Source organism: Phasianus colchicus, chromosome 8 (assembly GCF_987193195.1).
Source record: "Phasianus colchicus chromosome 8, bPhaCol1.hap1.1, whole genome shotgun sequence".
Classification (NCBI taxonomy): Eukaryota; Metazoa; Chordata; class Aves; order Galliformes; family Phasianidae; genus Phasianus; species Phasianus colchicus.
In genome coordinates, this window is record NC_143443.1 from 21,461,087 (window position 1) to 21,487,283 (window position 26,197).

Below are 26,197 nucleotides of genomic sequence, written 5' to 3' on the forward strand. Positions count from 1 at the left end.
CACTGGAACAGGAAGGAACACTCCACTGACAGCTGAAGCAAATATGAGTCAGCCTAGAGAGGAATCACATACCAGTAGTTGGTAACAACACAAAAGCAATTCCTTTTTTATTCACCTGTATGCTTCACTGCCTGCTGAAAATCAGGCTCCAATTAAATATTCACTTCAAGGCAGTAACAAAAGGAATTTTTATATGAAGTCAGAGTTTAATAGTTACATATATTTAAATTCTTACAACTTCTGTTTTTCAAGATTTCACACTTGATGCCATAGGAAAACAACATTCTCCATAAAAGTCCTGCTTTTCATTGCTATGCCATATTACAGAGGTATTTCTAGGTTCACTGGGAAAATCCATAAACGAGGTCAACAAGATTTCATGTTTTTGTAGAACTATGACAGATATAAGAGAAGGAATTTTATTTTAGTGCCGCTGAAATACAATATTCAGCTAAAAAGAACAAAAAGCATTCTATTTAATTCCATTTGCCACCATGTGGATCAATTAGTAATTGAATACTACAGAGACTATGCAGTAATGATTCAGCTGAGGAACGTGAGATAATTTTCAGTAACATTTTATGTGGGTTTAGTTCTGCCAACTTCTGTCAAGAACAATAGGGAGGGAAAAGCCTTGTCCTAAGTTCTAAAAAAATATTTATAAAACCACCCTTGGCTATTTCCATGTAGTCATTACAAAGCCATTTGTGGAAACATCACATCTATTAATTTTGCTTGAGAAGAGGAATCCAGCACAATTATGAAAGTGGTATTTATTTTGTCAGACAGCAGGGGCTGCACTGTGTGACTGTACCTATAACACTGGACTCTGCAGTGCTTTATCCTCCTAACATGCTAACTTTCAAAGGTGGGATAGGGAACATCTTAAATCCATTGCAGTCTCTATGATTGGTCTTGAAAGGGTGCTGCAGCCATCAATTCCATTATATTTGTCAATGTGAACATGATTATTCAGTATAAATTTCAATTTCCACCCACCTGGGGAAACCACCATAGGCCGATAATTCATAGTTGGGTAATCTACTGGCAACAATCATTTGCAAATTTGTGTGGCACAAACATCACCTGTTCATTATTATTAGCCTGCCTTATCAGAGTCCTGATCAAGCTACAGCAATCTTCCACTGTGCAGTGAGTGATGGGCACAATTGTTAAGTACTACACCAAGGATGCAAAAATGCCAGTATTTCTTTACATCAATACTGAAACTATACCTACTTACAAGACGCTCCCTGACTTCAGAGGCAAGTTGCTCAGGATCCTGCATGTTGTCTTCTGCAAAACATCCTGTAGTATACTCCTACCAACTCTTCAAGCAAGTCCTCATTATTTATCTCTAGGGAAAATGACTGGAGTAAAAAATATCAAGCATCACTATATAATTACAGAACCATGGGTTTTTACAATATTTATAACCAAATCATTTTAGACACTGAAATACTAACTCCTTATACCAACTACAGCCTAGAGAAAAAAAGATGAGTTTATCAATAATTTTCTTTTACTTGCTACATAAAGCAGCCAAAAAAATGTTGTAAATCCTAAATGGGATCATGCATTATTGTACTGAAGAATATTTTTATTAGTTACGTTTTTAAGCCTCATGCACCAATGGCTCTTAATCTGAAGAAGGCCACTGCATCAAATTATTAATATTCACAGTTTAACAGATAATTTTTATTGTCAGTGCTGCGGTTGCATTTCCAGCTGGTTTAGGCAGCCTGGGCCCAGCTGTTAGGTGCTATGGAAGCAGTGCACGTGGCACAGAGCTGGCTCCACACAGAGCCACTTTGGATACATTTGCACATAAAGTTCCAAGACTGGGGCTACCTAGCACATCATTTTTATAGAATTGAGCATCAGTTGTACTCCTGCCAAGCCACTAAGTTTTGACTGAAGGTAGCCAGTAGTGGGTCACTGGCTTCTACCAACTGCTACGTGGTGAGCTGGGAGGCTTCCTGCATTGCAGCACCCCACACACAGAACACACACATTTGATGTAGCTTGCGGTGGGCACTGTGTTTGGATTGCTCACAACAATTAGCTGCAGGGGTTACAACACTAAGAGGCACTCTCTGTTCCTGAGGATGCCTGCTAATCACAGTACATTCCCTGGCAATGGAATATGATCTGCCATGCTAACAAACTCAAAAGGTTTTAGTCAGTGCCACTGACACTCTCCTCTAACAATTCCCAGCATACTTCAGGAGGTAAGATGCACTTCAGGGACCAGTCCCAAACAGAAACTCTCAAACAGTCCTGCAGGAGCTGAGATTACTAAAGGCAATCATCCATCCTAATTCCTGAGGGAGCTGCCACATTTCTCATCGTATGAAGCTTTGCATTGCACCAGCTCTTCAGCCATTCAGCACCTCTGGACTGAAGTAAGAAAGGATTGACTGTAGGGTCATTTCAATCCTGAAAAGGTACTTCAAATCCAAAAACAAAGAGCAAATATTTGCTCTTTGTTCACTTTATGAATACTGCATACACAATGTAAGAAGAGAACAAATGCTTGTAATACCAGTCCATAAATCTCAACTCTCATGGATAGCACCAAAGATTTTTTTTCACTGGCGTTTTGTTATTATTTTAAGAATCTGGCTATATGGTAGCCCAAGCTTCAGATCTTCCGTTCCCCTAAATAAATAAGCATAGACAAAGACTTTCATTTTACTCTTCATTTTAAAAGAATAAATGAAGGAAGAAATGTTCCTTTTTCTTAACATTTAGTTCCAGAATCACATTACATTCAGACAGCTTCATTCCTGAGCACATATGAATGAGGCTCACAAAGCTAGATTTAATGGGAAATACCATTGGCTAGCTGCTGTAAAAATGAGGGAATGATTTACTTCGTATAATGAACAAAGCCAAAGTTGCTCTACCAGTTGCACAGGCAATGAAATATTTGCACTTTGAATTTATATGCACAGAATCCTTTGTTTAGAACTTTTTGCATGTGTTAAAAATCAGAAGAGTTGCCAGATGTTCCAGTCTTCCTAAATCTAGTCCTTACATAGTAGTCATAGACCCTTGAATTCAGAAGTTTGTTTTATGCTGCTAGTCAAAAGGGAAAAAAGGTCTATGGAGTTCTTGCCATGAACACACTCTTTCTGCAGTGTTCTAGAGTAGACTTATATTCTCTTGCTTTGCTTTACAGCTATATTGCTCTAAAGCAGTTTCTTAACTGTAGGACTTCAGCTGCAGCTGTACACCTGCTGGCATCATTTTTGTTACTTTTGTTTCACTACTATCCTGAGGCCCAGGTGAAGTGACAATTCAGAAGAGATTGTTGCAATACACCACTCTAAAAAGCAACTTACCTGAACAAGTTAAGTCTTCCATTCTGATTACCTTGCTGTGCTGTAAAAGGAAGTCAGTAGAAAACAGAACTGAAGAATGAGACACATTTGACTGACAAACATGGAATTATAAGGACATACGTAGAAGCAATCTTCTGAGAAAGGCAATCTGCTAATAAATGTGAGCTGCCTCATTTGGATGCATTACTAAGAAAATTGTGAAATTCATTTGCATTGAGCTATTCTGAAGCATTTTAATTGAGGGAATTAGGAAAAAAAAACACAGCATAGAATATTCTGGTTGCTGAAAAACAAGTTTGACATTTGCACTGTTAAAACTCCAGTCACCTCCAAGTTCTCAGCCATCTGGGAAAAAAAAAATCACACACCTAGGTCAGTTCTGTTGGTACAGAAAGACTGGAATTAAACTGCAATGCTGCAGAGATTGTTAGCAATAATAACAAGCTGCTATTATTAAAAGATGAACTTGACATAAATTTATTTCATTCATTTCATAGTACTTTTTTCTATTACCTTAATGGTAGTTTACCTGATAGTGCATTATTTTATTATGACTTTAGCATCCTACTATTACATACATTTTAAATAAATGTAAAACAAAAGACAATTAGAATCACTCAGAAAGTTGTATAGTTTAGAGTACATGGCTTCAATTTCGCTAAGAGGAATGACTACTTTCATTCCACGTATACCAAGACCTTGTCTCCAACTACACTTAACAAACACCCTAATAAATATGGAAGTAGAAACTAATCTTACAGTAGAGATCAGTTCTCTACTACTGCAGTTTGCTTTTCCCTAACATGTAAAAAAACCAAAACCAACTAAAGAACCCTGGCCAACATACAAAGTAAAACTGATTGATGCAAGCTTAAGCTTAGGAAACAGTGCCTTTTTTTATTCAGTTCCAGCTGTAATGGTCTCTTGGAGGTAAATCATAAGGTGTTCTCTCCTCCTCTTCAGGTCCATAATCTAATGGCAGACCATAGTTGTAATCAACTGTTACAACTGGTAATCTTTTGCCTTGTTCCATTTCTCTGGTAGTTTCACCTTCAAAAGTTTTTATTTCATAGTCTAATGAATTATCTTCCTGATGTACAGATGAGGATGGATGCATTGTACATGAAGAATATGGTGCAAATCTGTTTTTTCCTCTGCTAAATTCATCTGAAGGATGCACTCTCCTATTGTCTTCAGGACAGCTTGCTCGATTACTGTGGGAAGAGTAAACATGAAATCATTGAAATTAAAATTGCCTAGCCCTAAAAGAACAAGAATTCAGATTTCTACTTTTGTTTTTATCCTCTCTAATTGAAATCTTAGATGTTAGAAATATATTTTTTTAATTTAGTAGATAAATGAACTAGAAAATGCTTTGTGTTTCAACTGCTGTTTCTAATTAAAATTGCCTATTTTCTGAAGGTTTCTTTACTTAGGGTCCATTTTTGTTCCTGAATTCATGTTTTCATTTTGTGAAGAATACTTAACAGTAGCTGTCTGTTACATAGTCTCAAGCAACATTATACTTTGTATTTATATTGCAAAATATTTTTGTATTCTTCTGCAACAGAAGAATCTACAAAATATCATATATACTTGCTTTTTTATGGATTCTCTTCACTCTCTAGTACAGTACTTTGTAAAATAAATGGTGTATAAGGCTGATTGAGAACAATCTTTCTGATTATAAATCTTTACCTTCACTAAACCATAGATGAATATTATTGGAAGAGATCTCTAGTAACATCTAGTCTAGTCCTCTGCTCAAATTCTTTCTTATCATATAAGGTTGCACAGAGGCCATGTCCAGCTGAGCTCAAGGTATTTCAAAGGATGGTGATTCCACAGCTGTTATAGGCAATGCATTTCTGTATCCCCAAAAAAATAGCCTTTCTCCATATAAGTTACAGAATTTTTGATGGTGTAACAAGAGTCTGTTGCCCCTTATCCTATCACTACACACCATGAAAAAGAGTCTGCCTCACTTTTCTTTATACTTTCTCATCAGCTCATTGTTAGACATCAGCTAAGAGTTAAACATAATATCAGTAGTTCAATTTCTTGCTTACTGAACATAGGGTTTTTTTTTGTATTTTGAATACAGTTTTTTTTATATTTTATAATAAGTTAGCTTAAACTCTCCTTGTCATCCTGACTTAAGTGAGGAACTCTCAAACAATTTCATAACTACTATAACCTATATAAAGCCTGATATAGATGGACTTGCAGTTTAGTCACATTATTTGCTCAGTGTTCAGATTCAATGGTTTAAGCAAAAAAAATTAACAAATTTTTACAACACAGTTAATTTGTATTTTTTTAGTTGGATACTGTAAGAGTAACAGTATAAATCAGGAAACAACATAAAACCTCGTATTTACCTAAAGCTTCTGTTGAAGTTATCGTTATCAGATCCATAATCTCTGTGAAGTGAAGGAGATGAGGAGAACTGAGGTTCTGATACATTTTCATGGGAAGAAAAAGGTTGGCTTCTGAAGATAATCAAAATAATCATATGTTAAGAGTACAAACTACTGTAGGCTTTTGAAAAGCATCACAAAATTACTTCAAATAACTTAATAACAATTAACATTTCCTCAAATGAAGTTTTATTAGAAATATCTTAATCGTATTGGTTTAATGCATCAAAACGGTATGCCTCATGGTGATGATACAGTGCCTGGTTTCACCTGTACAATGAAAAAGATTAAATCAAGCTTCACTAGCCCAGCAATTATCTGAACTATGTTCTGAAAGATCAAATAAATATTTTGAAATATTTGCAAGAAACTTAACTACTAAATCCAATTTACTAAGTGATATATGCTTTTGGGAGAATACAATGCAAGTTCAGAAGCAAAGGGATTTCTACAAATGATTAATTCATGAAATAAGAGAATCAAACTTCCTTGGAACATTACTGTTATCTCAGTTTAGATGGGAACAAATAAAATTTTACATCTTTTGTCTTGAGGAGTGCTGTTTAAATTTAACAAAGTTTTGTTTCAAGCTGAATCTAACAAAGGTAAAACACGAGCTTTAAAAAAGCACAATCTTTTAGTTTAGGTAAGGTGCTTTCAAATATACAACACTGAAACTTAGGTCAAATACATTTCAAAATAAAAAGTTGATTGTTAACTAACTGATCATTCATGTGTAATTTTAAACAGATGACTGTTTCAAATAAACGTATTTTAAAAAGAGTTTAAAACTTAATTTAGAAGTGCTGCTAGTTCTGCTCTTACTGTTAGAGGATAATCAAAATAATCATAGATAAAGAGCAATACAAACTACTGGAGGCTTTTGAAAAGTATCAACTAAAATTATTTCAAACTGCATCTGCAGTACTTTCAATTGTACCTGTCTGAACACCATTCACGTGGCAGGTCGTCTTGGACAGGATGATCATGGAAAAGTCTTGACCTTTTTTGTCCTTGTCCTTTATTAACGTAATCAAAGTCTTTTAACTGAGGCTGCTCCTGTAAGTCATCATAAGGCTGATGGTCACGAAAAGGTCTGCGCCTTTGCCCAGGGCCTTTATTATCATAATCTTTGAGTGGCATCTTTGTCTGTAAGTCACTGTGAGGCTGGTGATCGTGGAAAGGTCTCGATCTCTGCCCACGACCCCTATTAACAAATTCAAAATCTTCCAGTTGCATCCGGGGCTGTGACTGATAGTCATGGAATGGTCTCAGTCTTTGGCCAGGACCTTTTTTGACACAATCTAACTCTTTTGACTGCACTGGAGTCTGAAATTGATCATGAGATGGGTGATTGTGGAACAGCCTTTGCCTCTGGCCGCGGCCCCTGCTACCAAAATCAAAATCCTTTGACTTCATATCTTCCTGTGAATCATTGTGGGATGGACAGTCAGGAAAAGATCTCTGCCTTTGCTCACGGCCTCTGTTAAATTCAAAGTTCCTTGATTGTCTCTCTGTCTGTAAATCACCACGAAACTGGCGTCCATAAAAAGGTCTCAGCTGTTGCCCAGGTCCCTTGTTACTGAAGTCTTTCAGCTGTATGTCTTCTTGGTAATCATCGTAAAACTGGTGATCAGGAAATGGTCTTTGCCTCTGTCCTGGTCCCCTATTGTAGTCCCAATTTCTCATCTGCATTGGTGCTCTCAAATCATCCTGAGTCTGATGGTCATGAAATGGTCTTCGTCTTCGTCCAGGTCCCTTATTAACGAAATCAAAATCTCTCAGTTGTGTTTGTCCTTGCAAATTATTATGAGAGTTGTCATCATAAACTCTTAATCTTTTCCCAGACCTGTAAAGAATTTTTTTCTTAAATAGAACATCTGTACTTGTAAGTACAAGTTATTAATGAAAGTAAGCTTTTTTTTTTTAAATCCAAGAATTGATATGAAACACATTGCAAGTAAAATATAGATGTATCAAAGTTACTAAGAATCTAAACTCTAAGCAAAATTATAAAACTTTCAAACAATGCCACATTAGAAGCTGACAAACATTCAACTATAATTCCATCAGGCAAAACCAGTGATATGGGATTAATTAAAAATAAAATGCAGACTGCTGTAGAATAATAAAAACCAGCAGGCATAGTAGAACTCTAACATTTTCCCCAAAAGAACTGCTCACCAATTCCTAATAGCATATATTCCCTGTCTTCCCTTTATCTTCTCATTACTTTTTCTAATTCTGTAAATATACTTTGCATGAGTAGGCTACATTAAAACAAAATCTCTTCTAAATTAGAATATTTCAGTGCTTTTAGTGTTTCAAAACACCACATCTAATTGTTAAAATCAGCTGATCCTCTTGTAACATTGTAGTGGATTGCTACTATAAAAGCAGCTCACACTAAGGAAAAGTCATCTTTTGCACTATGGGATTTTTGGCTTTTCATTCCAGGTTCCAACTTATTACCCCTGAAAATCTTCATTTGGGAATTGTTCCACAGGTCCTTCTGTTGCATTTGGTGGTGGAACGATATCTTCATCTGAATCCCATACATCCATTCCAAGGTTACTGCGAAGAATAAAAACATCTCTCATAAGCTTCCTTTTTTTTCCCCCAAACATACTGAGAGAGGAAAAAAGAATCACAAAGATTCTTCAGTTGAGAATTACTGATTTTCTTAAAAATATTAAGTTAAACTTACAGACATTCAAGGTTTTCATAGCAAATTTTAATCTTGTATATCTAGGTGAGGAAGGGCTGTAGAGAAAGCTTAAACTTCATACATTTGAAACAACATCAAAAATACGTGAGATGAGCACCATACTTCAAAAAATTCAGCACAAACTAACTAACTTAATCACACTCAGTCTCTAAAGCAATTAACACAGTAAAACAAGAACAAAGGGCACTAAACTAAAATGAGCAAAATCTGTCAGATATTATTTTAAAATCAGTGTGATGCTACAAGTTGTAGTTGGTACAAATAACTTACTAAGATGTAAATGTTAATTATTCTTAGGTACTCTGGGGTGTGAATATGATAGAGACAAAAGATTCCATATGCATCAGGAACATAAAGACTAAAAGCAGGAGCTTTGGGAACAATCTCCCGCCTTACTTTCTCCACTAGGACTGGTTTTTGTTGTGTTTTTTGGATTTTTTTGTTTGTTTGTTTTTAAATCACCATCAACAGCAGGCAGAGCACAGAGCTTATAATGAAATCATAGCAGTAGCTCTTCTCAATTTATGAGAATACAGATTCAATAAAGTTGGGATAGTATGATACAAGTGCACCAATGCCCAGTAGTATACATCAAAGCCATATAAATTCAAAGTATAAACAAGGGTACTTTATGTTATTCATATCAGAAGTCTTGCAAAATTTATGTAGCTGTTTACTAAATGTTTAAGAGGGACAATTTTGACTTACAAACGTAACTGAAGTTTTAAAAATACATTCTGGAAAATCTTAAGCATGCAACTAAAAGCTTTTGCTTACCTTCTCATTGGTTGTGTCCTGAGATCTGTGAGATATACAAGACCATCCATGCAATGACCTCTAGCATCACCAAAAGCTAAAGAAAAAGAAGAACGAGTCTAATGACACGTGCATAAACTGGGTCACAAAAACATGAGATAGCAGCTTTCTATTCACCATGAGATACTAAAGAAATAGCATTAATACAAATGCCGCGGCAAGCTGTGATTTTTGAAGCAATTTTATTTTCTTAAAAACTGAAACTAGTAATGGTAGCAACCTATAACTGAAAAATTCTTCAGAGCAAAAGCCAAAGAAAAAAGAATTAAATAGCTGAGACTTCTTGTCATTCCGTTTGTTAACGCTCAAACCTCATTTGAAAGAAAAACCAGCAGAAAATCTTCTATGGAGACTACCACACAAGATAACAACATGCAACAGCAGAACAACACACTACAGCAGAACTATAGCATTTGTGAATACAATTATAGTTAAACGTGAATTACAACGCAACATTTGTCTGAGTTCAAAGCTTGTAACATACCTTGGATTGCTGCCTCTGGATCCCAGCCTTCAACGTCTATAAGGTACCTGAAGAAAAATCCAAAGGGATTATAGACTAATATAAAGCTACTGTATTTTTTGTAAATACTGATTTTTTTTTCCAACCCTTACCTACATATAAGGTAGCCAGTTCTATTAATTCCATTAGTACAGTGGACACCAATGAGTTTTTCTGTCAAAAAAGACAAGCACAGGCTTTAGTAGTTCAGAAAATGAAATTACCTGAAATTAGCTTAAGACAAAAAAATGCTGTACTTTTCAGTAAATCATTATTGTTATTTACAGAATGATACTGTCATGCTTGTAAAATAACAAACACATCCAGACAATCTTCTTCATGCCAGATCTCTAGCAGCAGTTAACTCACTACTTCCAAACCCATGAAGACTGAGATTAACTCTACAGAACAGAAAAGGAATGATATCAGAGAAAACTGCCAGCCTTCAGTCAGAACTGCAGTAATAGGAAAGAAAAAAATACGGTTTTGAAAGCAACCTTGATCAACTAGCAAATGTAACACTAAATAAGTTAATGTACAAATTCTTTTAAAACTTACAAAAAGGAGAAAATAAAGAAGCCTAACTACACTGGGATCAAAGAGTACAAAAATACTTGCAATTATAGCAAAAAGTGTATTGCTCCGCAGTGGTCTGTAAATTACCAGAAATTCATAAGCAAGTTTTTCTCACTTGGAGTTGCTTTGCCACATGACAGATAGAGGTATAATGCTTTTAAGAAGTGAATTGTTACTATTGAGAAAAGTATGTTATAAATACAAGAGATAATGTATATTACATTTACCACCACATAATAATAAATTGGAAAGTGCTGTGGAGTGCTTTAAGACATCTGGAGTCCCAAATGCCTTAAGGGATCTATTAATAAATGATGCAGCTAGTGCCAAAGTATTATTATTATTATTTTTTTAATCTTTTGCAGCATAAGATGCTGATATTTACCATTTCTTGCATTTTCCCATAGGAATTTTCTGACCCATTTTTTGAATTGTAGAATAGTAGCATTATCAGGAACTTCGAGTCCAACCGTATAAAGTTTCTTATACTGCACACTTTTAGGTAAATCCTAGAAACAAGAAGAAAAACATGGTAAAAATTACTGAAATCTTGCATTAATGAAAACCCTAAGCAGTATTTAAAATATCAGATGCAAAACAGCAGTGCTGCACAGAAACTGAAAACAATCATGACATGACTTTACAAAGAGACATTCTCAGAAACCAATATTTACATTTCTGTTGTACAGAAACTCTTCTCTCAGATGAGGTCTTTACATTTACTTATCCCTAAAAATAAGATGGCACATGAATTAATTAAAAAGAGCAAATTATTTTAATTCCATTCTAACACATTTAACAATTATTAGAAACGTTTACCCTGCTGAACCACAATCATATTCACACATCTGTCCCCTTAGTGTATCAAGCCAATGTACATTTGAAGATCAACATTCAGTTATAACACTGGTACTTATTCTCCTTTTCAATAGGAGGCAATTAAAATTCTATGAGCTGGTCAACTAGTAACAAATCTGTCATGAAGGAAGCAATTTTAAGATGTATCCTTTTCTCAGTGGATTCCACTGAAAATGCCTCCAATCTCTTTCCTACAGTGCCTAGCACTGAAGTCTTCATCCATTATTCTGAGCTACCATAGCACAAATGAGTCACAGATGTAACTAGCAGGTAGGAGGAGCTTCTTCCTGTCACAAAGCATTTTGTTTCTATTAGAGACAAAGTAAGTCTAGATGGCTCAACTTGTCTATTCCAATTCAAGGCGAGTAAATGCAAAAATACCGCAAAATGCAAAAACAATGATAGCAGTAACTATTACAAAATTTGCTGTTACTCTTACAGTACCTTAACTTCATAGTATCGCGTGGTATATGTTAAATCGATAATTAATCCGAGCTCCACATTTAGGGCTTTCATTGCAGCAATTAAATCTTTTGGTGTAAATTTCTGGGTTGGGGTAAGCCTCTGGTTAATTGCCTACAATAACAATGGAAAAGGATCATTTGCTTTTTGAGTTCCAATAAGACGACATTTGTTATATTCAGCTTATTTCAACAGGAAAAGAGCAGTTTTCAAAATGGAACGTTTACAGTATCAAAAGCATATCCATGTTTTATACAGATGAAAAACAAGGTAAAAATTTGTTCCTGTTCCAATGAAAAGGCATGAAAACATGGAGGAACTTTCACTTACACAACATAAACAAAAAAGCACTAATTTAATAGACAAAAAACCTTGCAAAATGCAGCATATAATTTTATATACATACTGATTAAGTAACAAACTAAACAAGGAAACTCAAAACACTGCAATCCCTCCCCCAAAACTTCTTTTGTCCTGCACAGTAGAACAACATTAACAGCGTACTTCACATAAAACATCAGAAGTTGTGATGCCAGAGTTCACTAACTCTCAAGGCTTTAACTCTCCCCCCACAAATGTTAGGCAAGCATTTTTAATCTCTGGTTCAACTCTTGTCAGAAAGTACCTGCATGTCATGTAGCACTGGGAAATGTTAAATAAGACTAAAATACAGTGGCATGTTGGTGGATAATGAATAATTCATTTCATTTGACAGACACAGCGCAAAAATTGTTTACTCACCCCGTAGTGAAAATTGTAGCTGTGGTTTCTGAAATGTGTTCTCCGCTCTAGGTATGAAAATGCCTCGTGCACAAATCTGGATTTTCTCTGAATAGTGCGCTGTCCACTGTGAGAGCCTTTTGGCTCTGTCACCACCAATAAACAGTGGCAAAACAGATGCAGCAGCCTCAACCACCTCTCAGTTCCTTTGTTAATAAGAAATTCAAGTAGACTGGACTCAGAACTAATAGAAAGGAAGGCAGCCACAGACCACACATCTCTCAGAACCACAGATGCTATAAGTTAACTAACTATTCCATCTTTTGACTGTACAGATTCTAATCTAAGATGCTAGCAAGCACTTTGAGTTAAGTCTGGAAACAGAGAGAGGCATTCTAATTTAAGAATGAACAGCAGGACATTCCTATCTATCAAAGCTGGTATATGATTAGAAAGCTTGCACTGAAACAGTAGGGCTGAAAGTGCATAGAAGTATTCACTCTTGAGTATTTCAAATATTGGTGTACTGCTGAAAAACAGTGGAGGTTGTCTATGACCAAACCTAACAAAGACTAGTCACAATTATCTCTCAACTACTCAGAACTGTTTTTTAATAAAATCTGAAACTGAATTCACGAACTTTGAGGTGACAACTACTAACCTGCAGAAGTCTGTGGCAGAACTTGTAAGAATTTCTTTTTTTGCTATGTGAACTCACACTTAAAATCAAGTGAAAATACATCCTACAGAAGTAAGACATCTGTAAACATTTTGCTTCACTGTGTGAACAGTTAACTGTGTTATGAAAAGCTATTTGAGATTTTCTGAAGTACTCAAAGAAATCCTGTTCAGTTTACCTGCCCTTTTTATGACCTCTGGTGGAGCTCCTTCCAGGCTAACAGAGAACTACATGGGAAGGCTAAACTAACAACAAAGTACCTTCCTCTAGAAATCTAGAGTGACAGTGTAATGCTATAATGGGATAATAATGGCAGGGTGGCAAAGTCTTTGGCTACAGCGAATGGGAACAAGCCCAAATACAGCAGCCACAGATGCAGAAATGAAAGAAAAAAGCTCCTAGGCAGGCAGGGATCTCTGGCAAGAGATGCCTTCACCTCCACTGCCAACCCTTAAATGAGTTCTGGCAAGGGGTGGATCCAGGCTCCACCCCTTCCAGTCACTCAGGTACACTGCATGCACCTGAGCTCCTCTGGGTTGGCCCTGCCTTGCCACCAGGTGCCACTGCTTCAGGCTGTGACTCCGCATTTCCACTACAGCTGGGAAACTAGAAATATATGGAGTACAAAAATCCTGCCCAGAACAGTGTGTTTATGAAAAAAATTGGTGCTGGATCAAGTGGAATTACAGGAACTGATGATGCAAAAAATCTCTCCCATCCCAAGAATAGAGAAGCTAATTACAAATCTACTGTATCTGATTTCTACTGATAAGCAGCTCTACCCACTGGCAGTCTTGGTAGAAAGGCACATGGCTACTATACCTATACTATTCTTTACAATCATGCAGAGTAAATATGACCAACTAAGACCTTTGGTGTCAAAGCAACCAAACCATCATACTCACGCCAGGAAAGCAGCTAAGGAAGTAAACCCTGAAAGCATTCCACTTCAGTCTTTGCTAACAGAGGTGAACTGAATGGTGACTGAAAATGTAATGGGCACTAATATGCCAGAAGAAAAAAAAATGTTTTTAACTGCATGAATACTAGAGTGTAATCAGTAGACAACAGTTTAGACAGAATACTTACTTTTAACTGCTATGGTTATGTATAGCCACTGAATATTAAGAGCTTAGAAACTTTTCTTTCCTGTGTATCTGAAGTAAGAACTTGTATGAATTAATTTATACAGCATTTGTGTTAATTTATACAGAAAGGCAAATTTGCAACCATGTACCTCAACCCACCAAAGAACTGAATTCTCCATATTTTGTTCTGTCACAAAAAAATTTAGAGATCTAACTTAGTGTATTTAATGCACTAAGGCTCTATGCCATGTTATTAAGGATCTAATGAAGTTACTAACACAAAAATAGAATAAATCTATGAATACTGTGTTTCTCCATATCACTGAAGCTTACCAGTAATCTAAATCTCTAATTTTAAAAGTACTGCATCAGTAAGTGTATTTTAATAAGTGCTTCATCTTTGAAAAATGGTATTTAGGCTTACACTGCCTAGACTGTTATTCATATCGCAAACACCTCCCATGGTAATAATGAGACTTTTCTTCTAACAGTCATGAAAGGATGCTAAATAAGATGTTGAATTTAGGCCACTAAATTAGTGATCAAATGACTTCACTGATTGGTTAGAGATTGTCTGATTTATAGAAGATAAAAAGAGTAACACTAAATACATCAAAAGAGTGGAAAAAAAAAATAGACCATTATGTAAATAAAGCCACTGGTAGGAGACTGAATTGATTATTTAAACAAAATATTTTTTCATAAATCTTTCCTGACGTTTGTGTGAATATTAATGCTATTTTTCATTACTTTTGTACTGTATTTAGTAAAGACAACGTGTAGTTACTGTTTATACATACCCCTTTTAAAGGTACTTTGAACGCAATAAATCTAGTTCCTGGTATAGGCTGCCCAACTGGTGTCAAACTCCTCCATCTGTAATGAAATAAATATTTATTTTAAAATATTTTTAAACAACAGATGTCAACAAAAGACACAAGTAGCTCTAAGTAGAACTTCTAAAACAACGTATGTACTCCTTGGATTCAAACTTTCGTAAAACGAAGCACATAAAAAGCCCTTTTCTTTAAAATTTTAATAAGTTACTTCAAATCATATGAAATATCTTACAAATATCAGGCAACTCTGATGTCATATTTAGCACAGATTTAATGTAATAGTTATTTAAAACTTCAAGCATAAAGACACAACAGTTACCTTTTTCTGCCTACGATGGGCACATACTAGCATAGAGCATTAAGACTTCCAAAAAGCACAATCAATAGTTCCTAAATTTCTTGGTCACATAAGCAAGCAGTTGCAATAGATATGCACAAAAGTTTGAAAAAGATGTCCAATTAGATCCTTGTATGTATGTAAAATCAGCTTTCTAAAAAATCATCTTCCATTAGTAACCTGCCTGTCTCACCAACACTAACATCTCTTTAAAAGTTCATGACTTTTTAAAAGTCATTAAAATTCATTTTGTTATGATATTACACATTTGAACACAATTAATAGCTTAGCATTCTTCTGGGATAAATGAAGCAGGGAGCTGCCTAAAAGATGATAGGAGAATATCAACAGTGTTGCCACAGGACTGATGGGGGAGGAAGCTTATTTAGCACATGACACAACTTACACAAACACACTCCTATTGTTTGCAAGCCTAAAATCCAGGAGTCATAATAAAATGAATATTTATTCTCCATAAAGCACTATGATAAAGAAAATATTTTTTACAGATCATGTGCGTGACTGCTGATATCATACATTAGAATTATGTCCCCAAATCTGCAGCTGTTACACAAAGTCGTTTTGCGGTACATGAATGTACTGACAGTACATTCCAAAAGAGTCTTCTTCCTTCCTTTCTTTTTCAGCTTCCAGAAAACTCTGTTCCCTCAGAACATTAGGGAAGCACTTACAAACAAGGAGCACCAACATAAAGTAAAGTAGAAGAACAACATTCAAAAAACCCCCACTTCTTACATTATAGTCACCAGAAATTTTTCAATGGCTGAATCAATTTTTGACTTGGCTGCATCAAAAACTCTTAGAAAGTTGTTACAGCCTCATTTAAATTATTTAGATGACAATGAAATGCTAACTTTATTCTCACTAAGAAGTATAAAACTTTTAGATTTTGCAAATACATTCACTTTATAGTATACTTCTTTTTCAGGGCAATATTTTTCACTGCTCTTTTGGTACTCTCAAAACCAGAAAGAATATATGATAGTAGAAAAATTAAGCAAAAATCACTTTAGTAACATGAGGATTTGTGTTACAACAATCAAATTCTTAGTAATTCCAAATCCACAAAGAAATGGTATTCGCTAATGTTACAGAGTGCTGAAGAAATTCTTCATGTAGCACATTTCAGAGACACCAGTATAAGAATACATTCATGACTAGAGGACACATTCCACGCAACATGCCTCTTCGTTTAAGATAGATAAATTCAATAGGAATTTATTAAGATCACAAGCAGTATAAGCATACAGAAAGTACTACCCAACCTAACAAAACGCACAGCATATGTATCCAGACTGCAAGATGTGGTCAGTTAAAAAAATTAATTGTACTAAAGAGAAGTTTAATCAACCCTGTGCATAGTTTAATTTTACCTTGTTCACATCATAAACCACTGTGATTCTATGATCATCTTAAAAAGAAGCTAAATGCTGTGAACCATTATTAGATGTACATTTGATCTGACCTACTGTTAAAATTAATGAGAAAATCAAGCTTAACACCAACTCCAGCCTCTGGCTATTTTTAATAACTCAGGAAATTAAAAATTTTTCTCTCAAACTTGCAGGCAGAATCAGAAAATGTGCTGCTTCTGGGAATACAGAAATTAGTATGAATACCAATAAAACATACAACACGCTTTACAACAGTGGGATTCATTCATCAGGCAGCCCAAGGCCATAATTGCACATACACATTTAGAAACGTTTTGAAAGAAGGCAGAAGTAAAGTATCCCAACCACAGAAGACCAATCAGCTCATGCAGGGAGACAGCTGGATGCCATAGGTTAGAAACTCAAGTTGCCTTTAACCAGCTTTCTCTTGGAAAACTGTATGAGTGGAAATCTACCATAATCAATGTAAATTCCAAGCAACTAGAAATCAGCAAGAAATGCTAAAAAAAAAGAAAAAATCTTAAAAATCCTATTTACGAGACTCAAACACCATTAGCATTCCTGTAGCAATGATTAAAAAGTTTGAGTGAAAAACATTGAGCTCGATATAAAGTAGCTGAGAAGATAGTTTCCTCAAAGAGCCAGTGGTATCTCCCTGAGACAGACACTAGGCATCAGAAACATTCAGGTATTTGCACTACAGTGGGGACAGCTCTGGCCATAGAACAGTCACATTAGAAAGACATTGTGATGTGAGTCTAAGATGGAATTGTAAATTCAGTAAATCATTGCAGCTTAATAACCCAAACAATAATCAAATAAAGACAGACCAGGAAGAAAATGAGGACTTCTGTATGAAACACAACAGCTGTCAAAATACAGGCAGGTAGTCATCATACTCTAAGGCAAACTATTACCAGACAATATATGCTATTTCTGGACTTTTCATAAAACGAGCAGCCAGGTCAAACTCCCTTCGGAACCTCGCATGTGTCAAAGAACTGCAAATCAAATTCTGCTTTAAGTTTCCATCAAAATATCTGAGAGGCTTTTATCAACCCAACATGGTGATTTTTTTCTGGTCTCCATACAAAACCACAACCCCAAATTTATTTGTTTGAATAGAAAAGTACTGAAGAGAGAGTAGCACTCAAATACAAAGTGACACATTGCACACACACAAGTTTTTAATTACGGCTTTATTTCTATAAGTTTTCAAATAAGTAAACAATACATGGAATACATGCAGAGTAAGATCTGAAATGTAACAAAACAAAAATTAATGAATTGCTTAATTCTTTACCTTTTCCACTCCTCTATCACTTTTTGTCTTTGTCACTTCCCAACAATCAACAGTCTCAGAACACAGGCAGAATTTTACCAGCCATTCCAAATAATAGAATCACATCTCAGTTGAAAAGTGTTAAACTCTAATTAAACATAATTCCCCCTTCCCTCTGAAATCTCCGTGACTCCTTCATGGCTTCCAATTAAATAAGTAAAATTATTATTGCTACTACAGACTGTAGTTAGCTCAACTATAAGTGGCTTTTTATCTAGCTTACATTAAGATATATTATTACGCTTATCCATTTTTGTTTAAATGAAAAGCGTTGTTTTACTGTCTTATTTTTTGTCTAAAAATCTTAGATGTGCAGTAACAGATTGATTTGCTTTCTTAATACAAACTTCATGCAGCCTGTTAAAAGTACGTTCACAATGCATAGGTAAAAATCACTCAATTTTGTCTTTATAATGAAAATACTCACTGCTTGGATTATTACTTTTTCTAGACTCTAAGGGAAACATAAAATAAGGTTATATTTTGGCAGATGCTATTCAAAGCAGAACCTGAATTGATGAAATTATACCCACAGTAGGACTTGGGATGCTGATGCACCACATGTGTAACCCTGTAAAACCATCACAGCACTTTGTGAAAGCTCATTAGATAGCTTAAACACATTCTACTGGCTGACTCCTGATAAAACACTGTAATATACAACTACCAAAGGACCATTTCAGACCATAGGGGAAAGTGCAGCAGTGCAGGACACTTGAGTTCCTCCCTTATATTAAATCTCATTTTGTTACAAAATCACCTCTACAGCACTATTTTATAGGCTTGAGGCTGCAATGGATACTGCACATCTTAGTTTTCCTCCAAGACTTTACTGGGAAAAGGGAGAAATGATTTTTGCTATGAAGGAATACGGTTAGGAAAATTGTACTTCCGGGCTACTTCCTCTCCTCTTTGCTGGAGCAAAGGCTGTGCAAAAAGTGCAACATCAAGCATTCAGAGCTAAGGGAAAGCAACAGGTATGCAAGAACAAGAAATGAGACATGTATTGCAGACCCAGTAGCAACATCAGCTATTAATACTTCTTCAGGTGCTGGGCACACTCACAGTTCTGATTCTAGCAAGGTTGCACAGTGCTGTAATACAACCCTTACATACAGGCAACTTTAGTTATGCTGCAGACATAGTGTTGTAAAGTGACAGTAATTAGGTGACCAACTTTTAAAAATACACTATTTTTTTTTTATTTGTACTATCTAGCTAAAGCCTAACTGAGCCTTCAAATTTATCATACTGCTTTAATTAGCAAAGGGGATTATAACTGTTAAGAACTGCATAAAAAATGGAGGCAGTAACAAAGACAACCTGAAAAAATGCTGGCTGTCACTTTTCTACTACCAGGCTTCTCATGCACTATCGTTACAAAACAAAAAAAGTTAGTGTTCACAGTTATTAAAATACTGTGATACAATGGAGATTTTACTTCCATAGTTAAATACTGTCTGAACTGATCTTCATGTTGCAGTGTACCTCAATCTTACTTCTTCCAACAAGCTGGGAACACTTCAGTATCGTGAGCTTTGTCAGACGGTAACACTATCTTTACAAGCAATTACTCTACAGCAGATGTTCTCCTCTCTGTGAAAGATACACAGGTGTTAGTTTCTAATCAGAAAGGCCAGAAGCACAGTCCACTGTTTCTTCCATGTTTACTAAAGAAATGCACGTAACCTAGAAGCACCTCAAGCTCAAATGCCACGGGAAAAGAAGGGAAAAATGAGTAACTGATACATTCACAACATTTTAGTAATAATTTTTAAGTATAAAAAAACCAAGCAGGAGTTATTCTCACAGGCTCCCTTTATTAATGCTTGCAAACCTAACCCACTTTTTGTGGAAAAAGGGTAACTTTTTGTGTTAAAGTTCTAACTGAATTTTCACAGAAACTTTCAAACAAATAAATGTATACATAGTATCTTCTTAAATTTTATTCTAATCTCTGAGTTTGTCTGCTATTAAAATAATCAGTTTCTAGAAGCTACTTCTAAAAGTTTGCTTATTGTTTGTTTCTATTCATTGCTTTAGGCCAGCATGTTTTGCAAGAAAACAATTTTGTATGTCATTGTTCCTCCTAAGAATGTTCTCAATGAAGTTCCTCTAGATAATGTCCACCTTTCCCAAAATATCGTATTAATTCCAAGTCATTGTCCTGTTACAACATGCCTGTATGTCTCAGCACACCCTCCTACCACAAAATTTGTTCCAATATCAGCAGTAAAACATAGGTTAAGCTTTTAAACTTGGACTTCCTTCAACTTTTTTAAGAGCTCAATAGTAGGACATTTGTTCTAAATGAGAATATTCAGTGGTGCCTACTCCCACTGAAGCCATCAGAAAGCAAGTAGAATACATTATTTTGTGTTGCTTTTTTTTTTTTTTTCTCTTCACCGATAGAATATTTTTTGTCATCCTATTGTAAAAACAAAAAACAGAGGATAATGTGTTTCTGGACCCGTGCGTTCTTTGATCATGTGCATGCATCCAGCTGCTCTCATCTTATCTGCCCTTCGCTTACTCTGAGCAGTCAGGATGGGCTACTCTCCCATTTCCTCAGGTAAGTATGCATCTGGGTGTGAGTAAGCTAGGAAGAAGGGACTGCATTTGGCCGATGAAGGAGAATGTTCACAGACAGGCTGGAGCATCATACTCACCTGGGGGATGACGGGCTGTGTTGTTCCTGTCTTGGAGAAGATACCTACCTTACCTGGCAGTACATGGCGAAGACGCTTGTGGCAAGAAAGCACCTGGGGCAGCGAGTGCCCCTTCTCTATGGGCAGGGCTGTGCCCGCTCCTGCCTCTCACTTAGTGTGAGGGATACTTACCCCTCGGGGATAGTGTTCTTCTTTACCATGCTGAAAGCAGGAGCAGGCAGAGCAGGAGACAGCGGTGAAAGTGCGCACTGCAGCAAAGGAGAGAGAACCGCGCAGTTAACACGGTGCCTATCTCTTTCTCCATCAATGGGCATTTTCACAGGGCTGACTCAAGATCAAGTAAATGAAGCAGTCAGCCGCGGCTGGAAGCCATCCTGAAAAAGTTCTGCTGCTTGCCAGCTACTCTATGTTCTCCACCGCAACTGTACCAGAGGGAAAGACAACAACTCACCTCTCCTCTCCAGGAGACCAAAAGAACCAGAGAGGAGAGGCGGCAGGTTTCTAACTCGCAGCAGCGCTGCAAGGTGAAGATCTTCCAGGCAGACCCAAAGCAGTCCGCTCAGGCCCCGTGCTCCCACAGCCAGAACTCGTCTCAACTAGAAGTTCCGAGCATCTGCAAGAGGCGAGGCCGGCCCTCAGCGAGCGGGACGACCACCCGCCCCGCGCCAACCTCGGCGGGGCCGACCCCGCGGCGGCCCGGGCACCGCCGGCGGCCGCCGAGCCCAGCGGGGCGCGCAGCTCCCCCTGCGGCGGAGGGCCCATGGCCGCCGCTGCACACAGGACGCCTAAGGCTGGGCCGGCTCGGGGCGCTCGGCGGGAAGCCGCCGAGCCGAGAGGACGGATTAACAAAAGACACGGGGGCAAAGGGGAGGTCGCGGCCCGACGGCTGGGGGCCGGGCTGTTGGCGGGGGGCCGGGCCGTGAGGAGCAGGGCGAGGGCTGCAGCAGGATGCGGTAACAGGGGAAGGCCCGGGCGCCGGGGCGGGGAGGAGCGGGGCTGCGGGCGGCCCGTACCCTGACAGGATTTCCCTTGCAGAGGAAGGCTGGAGCGACACAGGCGGCACAGAACGTTCCCGAAAGGGTCTCGACTGCGCATGCGCGGCGGCCGGCCAGCTTGCCGGGAGGGGGCATTGCGCCTGCTCCTCGCGGCCGGGCCGGCGGGCGCCGAGCGCGCGTGCGCGGCGGCCGCGACCCGTAGGCTCGAGCGAGCACCCGCTCAGCGTGCGTGACCAACCGGCCAATGGGAAGCGGCCGTGCGTCTGCGCGTGCGCCGGGAGCCCGCGGGCGCAGGGAGAAAGCTGGGGCGCGTGCGTGGTGTGGAAATGCGGTGGGGGGGAGGCTGGGGGTCAGGGTTAGTGCTGAGTGGATGGAAAGTAGGCGGGCGTGGTTTCCGCAGCCGAGCGTTTTGTGGTTGTGGTGAGGAGTTGTGGGAGCTCGAAGGGAGCCCTGAAGGAGAGCCGGGTCTGGGGGCGTCCTCGCTCGCCCCTTTCCTCAAGTGCGTCTATGCTGCCGCTATGGAACTGCGGTATTGCATCTGCGCCGCCAGGGAGGAAGGAAGTGTGCGGCGGAGGCTGTGTGTGCTGGCGGCGAGGCGGTGTTCTGAGAAAATGGTGGTGTAGCTTTTAACTAGACCGCTGCCGGGGCGTGTGAAACGCTTGTTTCTCAGCTGCAGTTATGGCTTGTGTGCTTACTGCTCTGCAGCTATGGGAGAGCCTGGCGCCCCCCACCTGCTAGGTTTCACCAGAGCTTTTCGACACGCGTTGTTTTTGAATACAAAAAAATCCCCTGAGAATAGGAGAATCCAGATCGTATTTTGGGTTTTCTTCAGATTTGTGAGGGAGGGCTGGGAAGGCTCCTCACGTATCACCTTCACATACAGCGTGGTGAGCGGGGTTTCACCGCCGTGTCGTCAGGAGTTCCTGCAGCTGTGGGTGGTGCTGTGCTGTCCCTTTTAGTTCTGGGAACGAACAAAAATCCCGTGAATTCAAGAAACAATGTGAAACTTCTAGCCCTGAAGTGTTTTAATCTGAGGGAAGCATGAGACTGTGGAGCGACTCACAGTTGTTAAGAGCACAGTGCTACCATGTGCTTCTATTGAGAGGATCCTAAACTCTCAAAGTTCTCGCGTTTCATCTCTGAAGAACAGATGAATTTGAATTTCTTAGAGTCAAATGTGAAGTTTTCCTCCTAAACCTAATGCTTGAAATTACAACTGCTATCAGCTGTTTAGTATCCCTTTGTTCTTCTGGAAAGCCACCGTGCTCCTCAACAAGAGCCTCACAATGGTAAGCGAGGCCTGATTCAGTGGAATTCAATTTGTTATTAAATAAGATGCAAAGCCACCTTGAAAGGAGGAAGTCCTACAATGTGCAGTTAGATTTAAAGAGAGAGAGTTTTCATAGTATTAGAGTAAGAAAGCTGATTAATTTGGTCTGGCACAGCGTTTTTAACAAAGGAACTTCTAGATTCTGGCTCTTCTGAGTGTTTTGGATCGGACGCTCCCAGGAGTTGCCACATCAAATTAAGTTCAACAGGCAAACTGGTTAGCAGTCGGTCTGCCAGATTGTGCATACAAGGCAAAACAAAGATGGTAATGAGAGTCCTTTGCTCCACAGTTTTTGAAGTATTTGAAGGCCTCAGTAGATTTCTGGGGACTTCTGAATTGTTACCTTGTGCACCTTGCCTAACTCATATCAACTTTGCTGCAGTCTCCTGATAGTCATGTGCGTTCTGTAGTCAGTAAGCAGACCATCCATCTCTGCAAAAGTATTTACAATTAGCTAGAGAACATAAAGAATGCTGTGGGGGGAAGAGAAATCTTTGAGAGCTTAAAAAATATGCTCTGCTGATGTTACTTTTTAATACAGTATAATAGGACTTCACTGTACAGGAAGGCAGGAGTGCTTCATCTTTTTTATTTCTTTTATTTCTGGTAATTAAGATGTTGTAAGTCATGCATGTGGATCAGTGTGAACAACAGCAGTCACATGAACAGTACTGATAAGCAGTGTTACTCTTTAGTTGTTGTGTAGCTTTAACATGTTTGTAGGATTGAAATGTAACCTATCAGTGTTCTTACTACCAGTTTAAAATTGGGTATAAGTTAAAATTTGCTACAGTTTTCTCAATGAAGTATATAAATGTGTACTAAAAATAGGAATTAGTACTGTTAGCAGAGTATTCCCCTAAGGATCTGAAGATTAAAAATTATATTTTGCAGGAAAATACTTCTGGACCCTTTCAGAAAAACTTTCTTGAAAGAAAAAAAAAGTCATTCCATTCTTGTTTTTATTAACCTTTATTTAATTGTTCATCTTAAATTTTTTGTTTATTTTGAATTTAAGTTATAGTCTCAATTTGCATTTTTCAGGAGGCAGAGAATGTGCTTTCTCCTCCTACAGTTTTTACCCATATTTAATCACTATTATCCTTTAATTGTAGTTCTTATTCAATTTATTGGGCTTTAAGTTATTTTTCTGTATGAGAGTAGTTATTTTGGATGTGGCAAGTTTCAGTGTACCTGAGCAAATTGAAACATGATTTGAGCCATACATATTTTATTGCAGTTCTCATATCCCACTAAGAAACTTTTCCAGCCATCTAATAATTACTTTAGAGCTTTAGAATATACAGTTTCTTATTTTCCTTTGTTGTGTTTTAAAATATGGACAATTAGAATGTGTTCAAATGTTGGTTAGGTCAGTACTGTATAGATCTACAATCCTTCTGTAAGCTTACACAATTGTTCATACAGAGATTATGCCTGCTCTTTTTGCTATATATTTACAATATACAATGCAGTATCCCTGATTAATTAGATGTTAAATATTAGTTTGAATGTGATGTATACATTACAGCAGTTCACTGGTAATAAATCTCTCTTCTTTTGCTGTATTGTAATTGCAACAAACCTGGAAGCTCCCACTGAAGTCTGATGTTATTAACCTGATATCTTTTAGGATGTAATTGTGAATCTGAAATGTTGTGGATCAACAAAAACTTTGTTATTTTTATTTATCTTTTATAAAATTCGAGTGTCTATTCAGAAAAAAAACAAAAAACCAGAAATAGGCTTTGTTGTGTGAAACATAAATTTGAGTTGTAACCACCAGAGGGAGCATATTGCATAGTTAGGACTCTCCTAAAAGTGCCTGCTTGTGACTAACAGATTAATTCACATTCTCTATTATTTTTACATTGGGAAAGAGTACATCTGGGAATTAATGATCAGTGTTAAATATTAGGTGTCAGAAACACTGTGTATTCACTTTAGTTTGTCAGTATTCATATTTCATAATATAAAAATGTGAGCAGTTAGTTAATCAGTTAAAATAGGGGGGTGGAAGAAGTGGGATTTTCTTGTAATTTTAAAACATTGAAAGCTTTTCCTGATTTGTTTTTCATAGCTTACTGAAGATGCTGGTAGACTACAAATAGAAGAACCTGCAAATCAGGACCTACAGGAAGGTAGTACAAGAAAAATACTTATTTACATACTTCCTGCTATTGTGCAGCAAAACTTGAGCAGTCAGCTAGAAGCCTATTCGTTTTCATTTTTATGTGCTTACATTGAATAGTCCTATTGAACTCATTGGCAGTTCCCATGGTTGAAGCTAGAGGTTCCTACATTTGATTTCCTTGTATTCACCTAACAGCAGTGACACCAGCTCAAAATGATAGGTGAGGTCTTGTGTGTGAGAGGAGGGACGCCTTCCAAACCTCTGTACTTTCACACCCTTAAATGAGAAATCCATGCTGCTTCTTCCCATCCCCATCACTTCATCCTCTCTATTTTGCACCCACCTAAACAGTACACTGACTGAAGAATGCAGAAGGGACGTAAGACCTGTTTTGCTGTGTACAAAATGAAGCTGCCATGATGCACAATGAACAGAAATGGCTTATGGAGAATCCTACTCTATAGGTTAAATTCATCTCTTTGTACAAGTAAGACTATAAACTTCAAGGATATGGCAATTTGATGTGATTTGTATATGACATGCAACTTTTGCAGACAGGCTAAAAGGGATTTATTCCTGTAGCCTGGCTTTTAGCAGTCCTGAGCATGTGAGTATGAAGGCCAGTTATCCTAATTGTGATGCTTACGATATAAAACTGAATACTGTTTCAGGAATGTGTTTATTTAATGCATGCAATTAAAAAAAAAAAAAAAAAGCTAATAATTCGGTATTTCTGAATGTATTTTCGTTACAAGATTTACTGAGTTATAATGCTGACCAGAAGGGTCTGGGAAAGCTTTAATGGAGGAAAAGTATTTAATAGTATTTAAATTCACTGTACATACTTACACTGTCAAAGAACAGAACAAAATACTGACTTAAATTGAGCTACATCCATTTTATCTCAATTCACTTAGCATTGGCTCACTGAATATAATGT

The 26,197-nt window shown here is 37.6% G+C and overlaps 2 protein-coding genes across 7 annotated transcripts in view; one reads left to right on the forward strand and one right to left on the reverse strand.

Annotated features, from left to right (window-relative positions):
- Nucleotides 1-4,224: 4,224 nt before the first annotated feature.
- Nucleotides 4,225-21,970, reverse strand: LOC116231753 (uncharacterized). 6 transcript variants are annotated; one of them, XM_090145272.1, is made up of 15 exons: nucleotides 21,812-21,951; nucleotides 21,250-21,411; nucleotides 20,970-21,046; nucleotides 19,618-19,725; nucleotides 14,997-15,072; nucleotides 12,451-12,635; nucleotides 11,692-11,823; nucleotides 10,775-10,898; nucleotides 9,927-9,987; nucleotides 9,796-9,842; nucleotides 9,273-9,348; nucleotides 8,240-8,341; nucleotides 6,708-7,616; nucleotides 5,729-5,839; nucleotides 4,225-4,561 (listed from the first exon to the last, which is right to left on the reverse strand). In XM_090145272.1, the coding sequence occupies exons 7-15, from the start codon at nucleotides 11,761-11,763 to the stop codon at nucleotides 4,249-4,251; spliced, it is 1,815 nt and encodes a 604-aa protein (XP_090001398.1). In that variant the 5' UTR covers nucleotides 11,764-11,823; nucleotides 12,451-12,635; nucleotides 14,997-15,072; nucleotides 19,618-19,725; nucleotides 20,970-21,046; nucleotides 21,250-21,411; nucleotides 21,812-21,951; the 3' UTR covers nucleotides 4,225-4,248. The 6 variants fall into 6 exon arrangements, with proteins under 6 accessions (XP_090001398.1, XP_090001397.1, XP_031453578.2 ...); XM_090145271.1 differs by lacking the exon at nucleotides 12,451-12,635; XM_031597718.2 differs by lacking the exons at nucleotides 12,451-12,635; nucleotides 19,618-19,725.
- Nucleotides 21,971-22,024: 54 nt separating this feature from the next.
- The window catches only part of ZNF518A (zinc finger protein 518A), a 60,153-nt gene continuing 55,980 nt past the window's right edge, over nucleotides 22,025-26,197 (forward strand). The window contains exons 1-2 of the mRNA XM_090145267.1: nucleotides 22,025-23,387; nucleotides 25,204-25,264. The gene's annotated coding sequence lies outside the window, so the exon portion shown is untranslated. The remainder of the gene's footprint in view (nucleotides 23,388-25,203; nucleotides 25,265-26,197) is intronic.

Coding starts and splice junctions, on each gene's coding strand:
- LOC116231753 (XM_031597717.2), bottom strand. CDS start 21,928: ATGCCCCCTCCCGGCAAGCTGGCCGGCCGCCGCGCATGCGCAGTCGAG. Junction 15,073..20,969: donor AAGAACACTATCCCCGAGGG/GTAAGTATCCCT, acceptor ATTTCATTACAG/ATGGAGGAGTTTGACACCAG. Junction 9,349..9,795: donor TCCAGAGGCAGCAATCCAAG/GTATGTTACAAG, acceptor CTTTTTCTTTAG/CTTTTGGTGATGCTAGAGGT.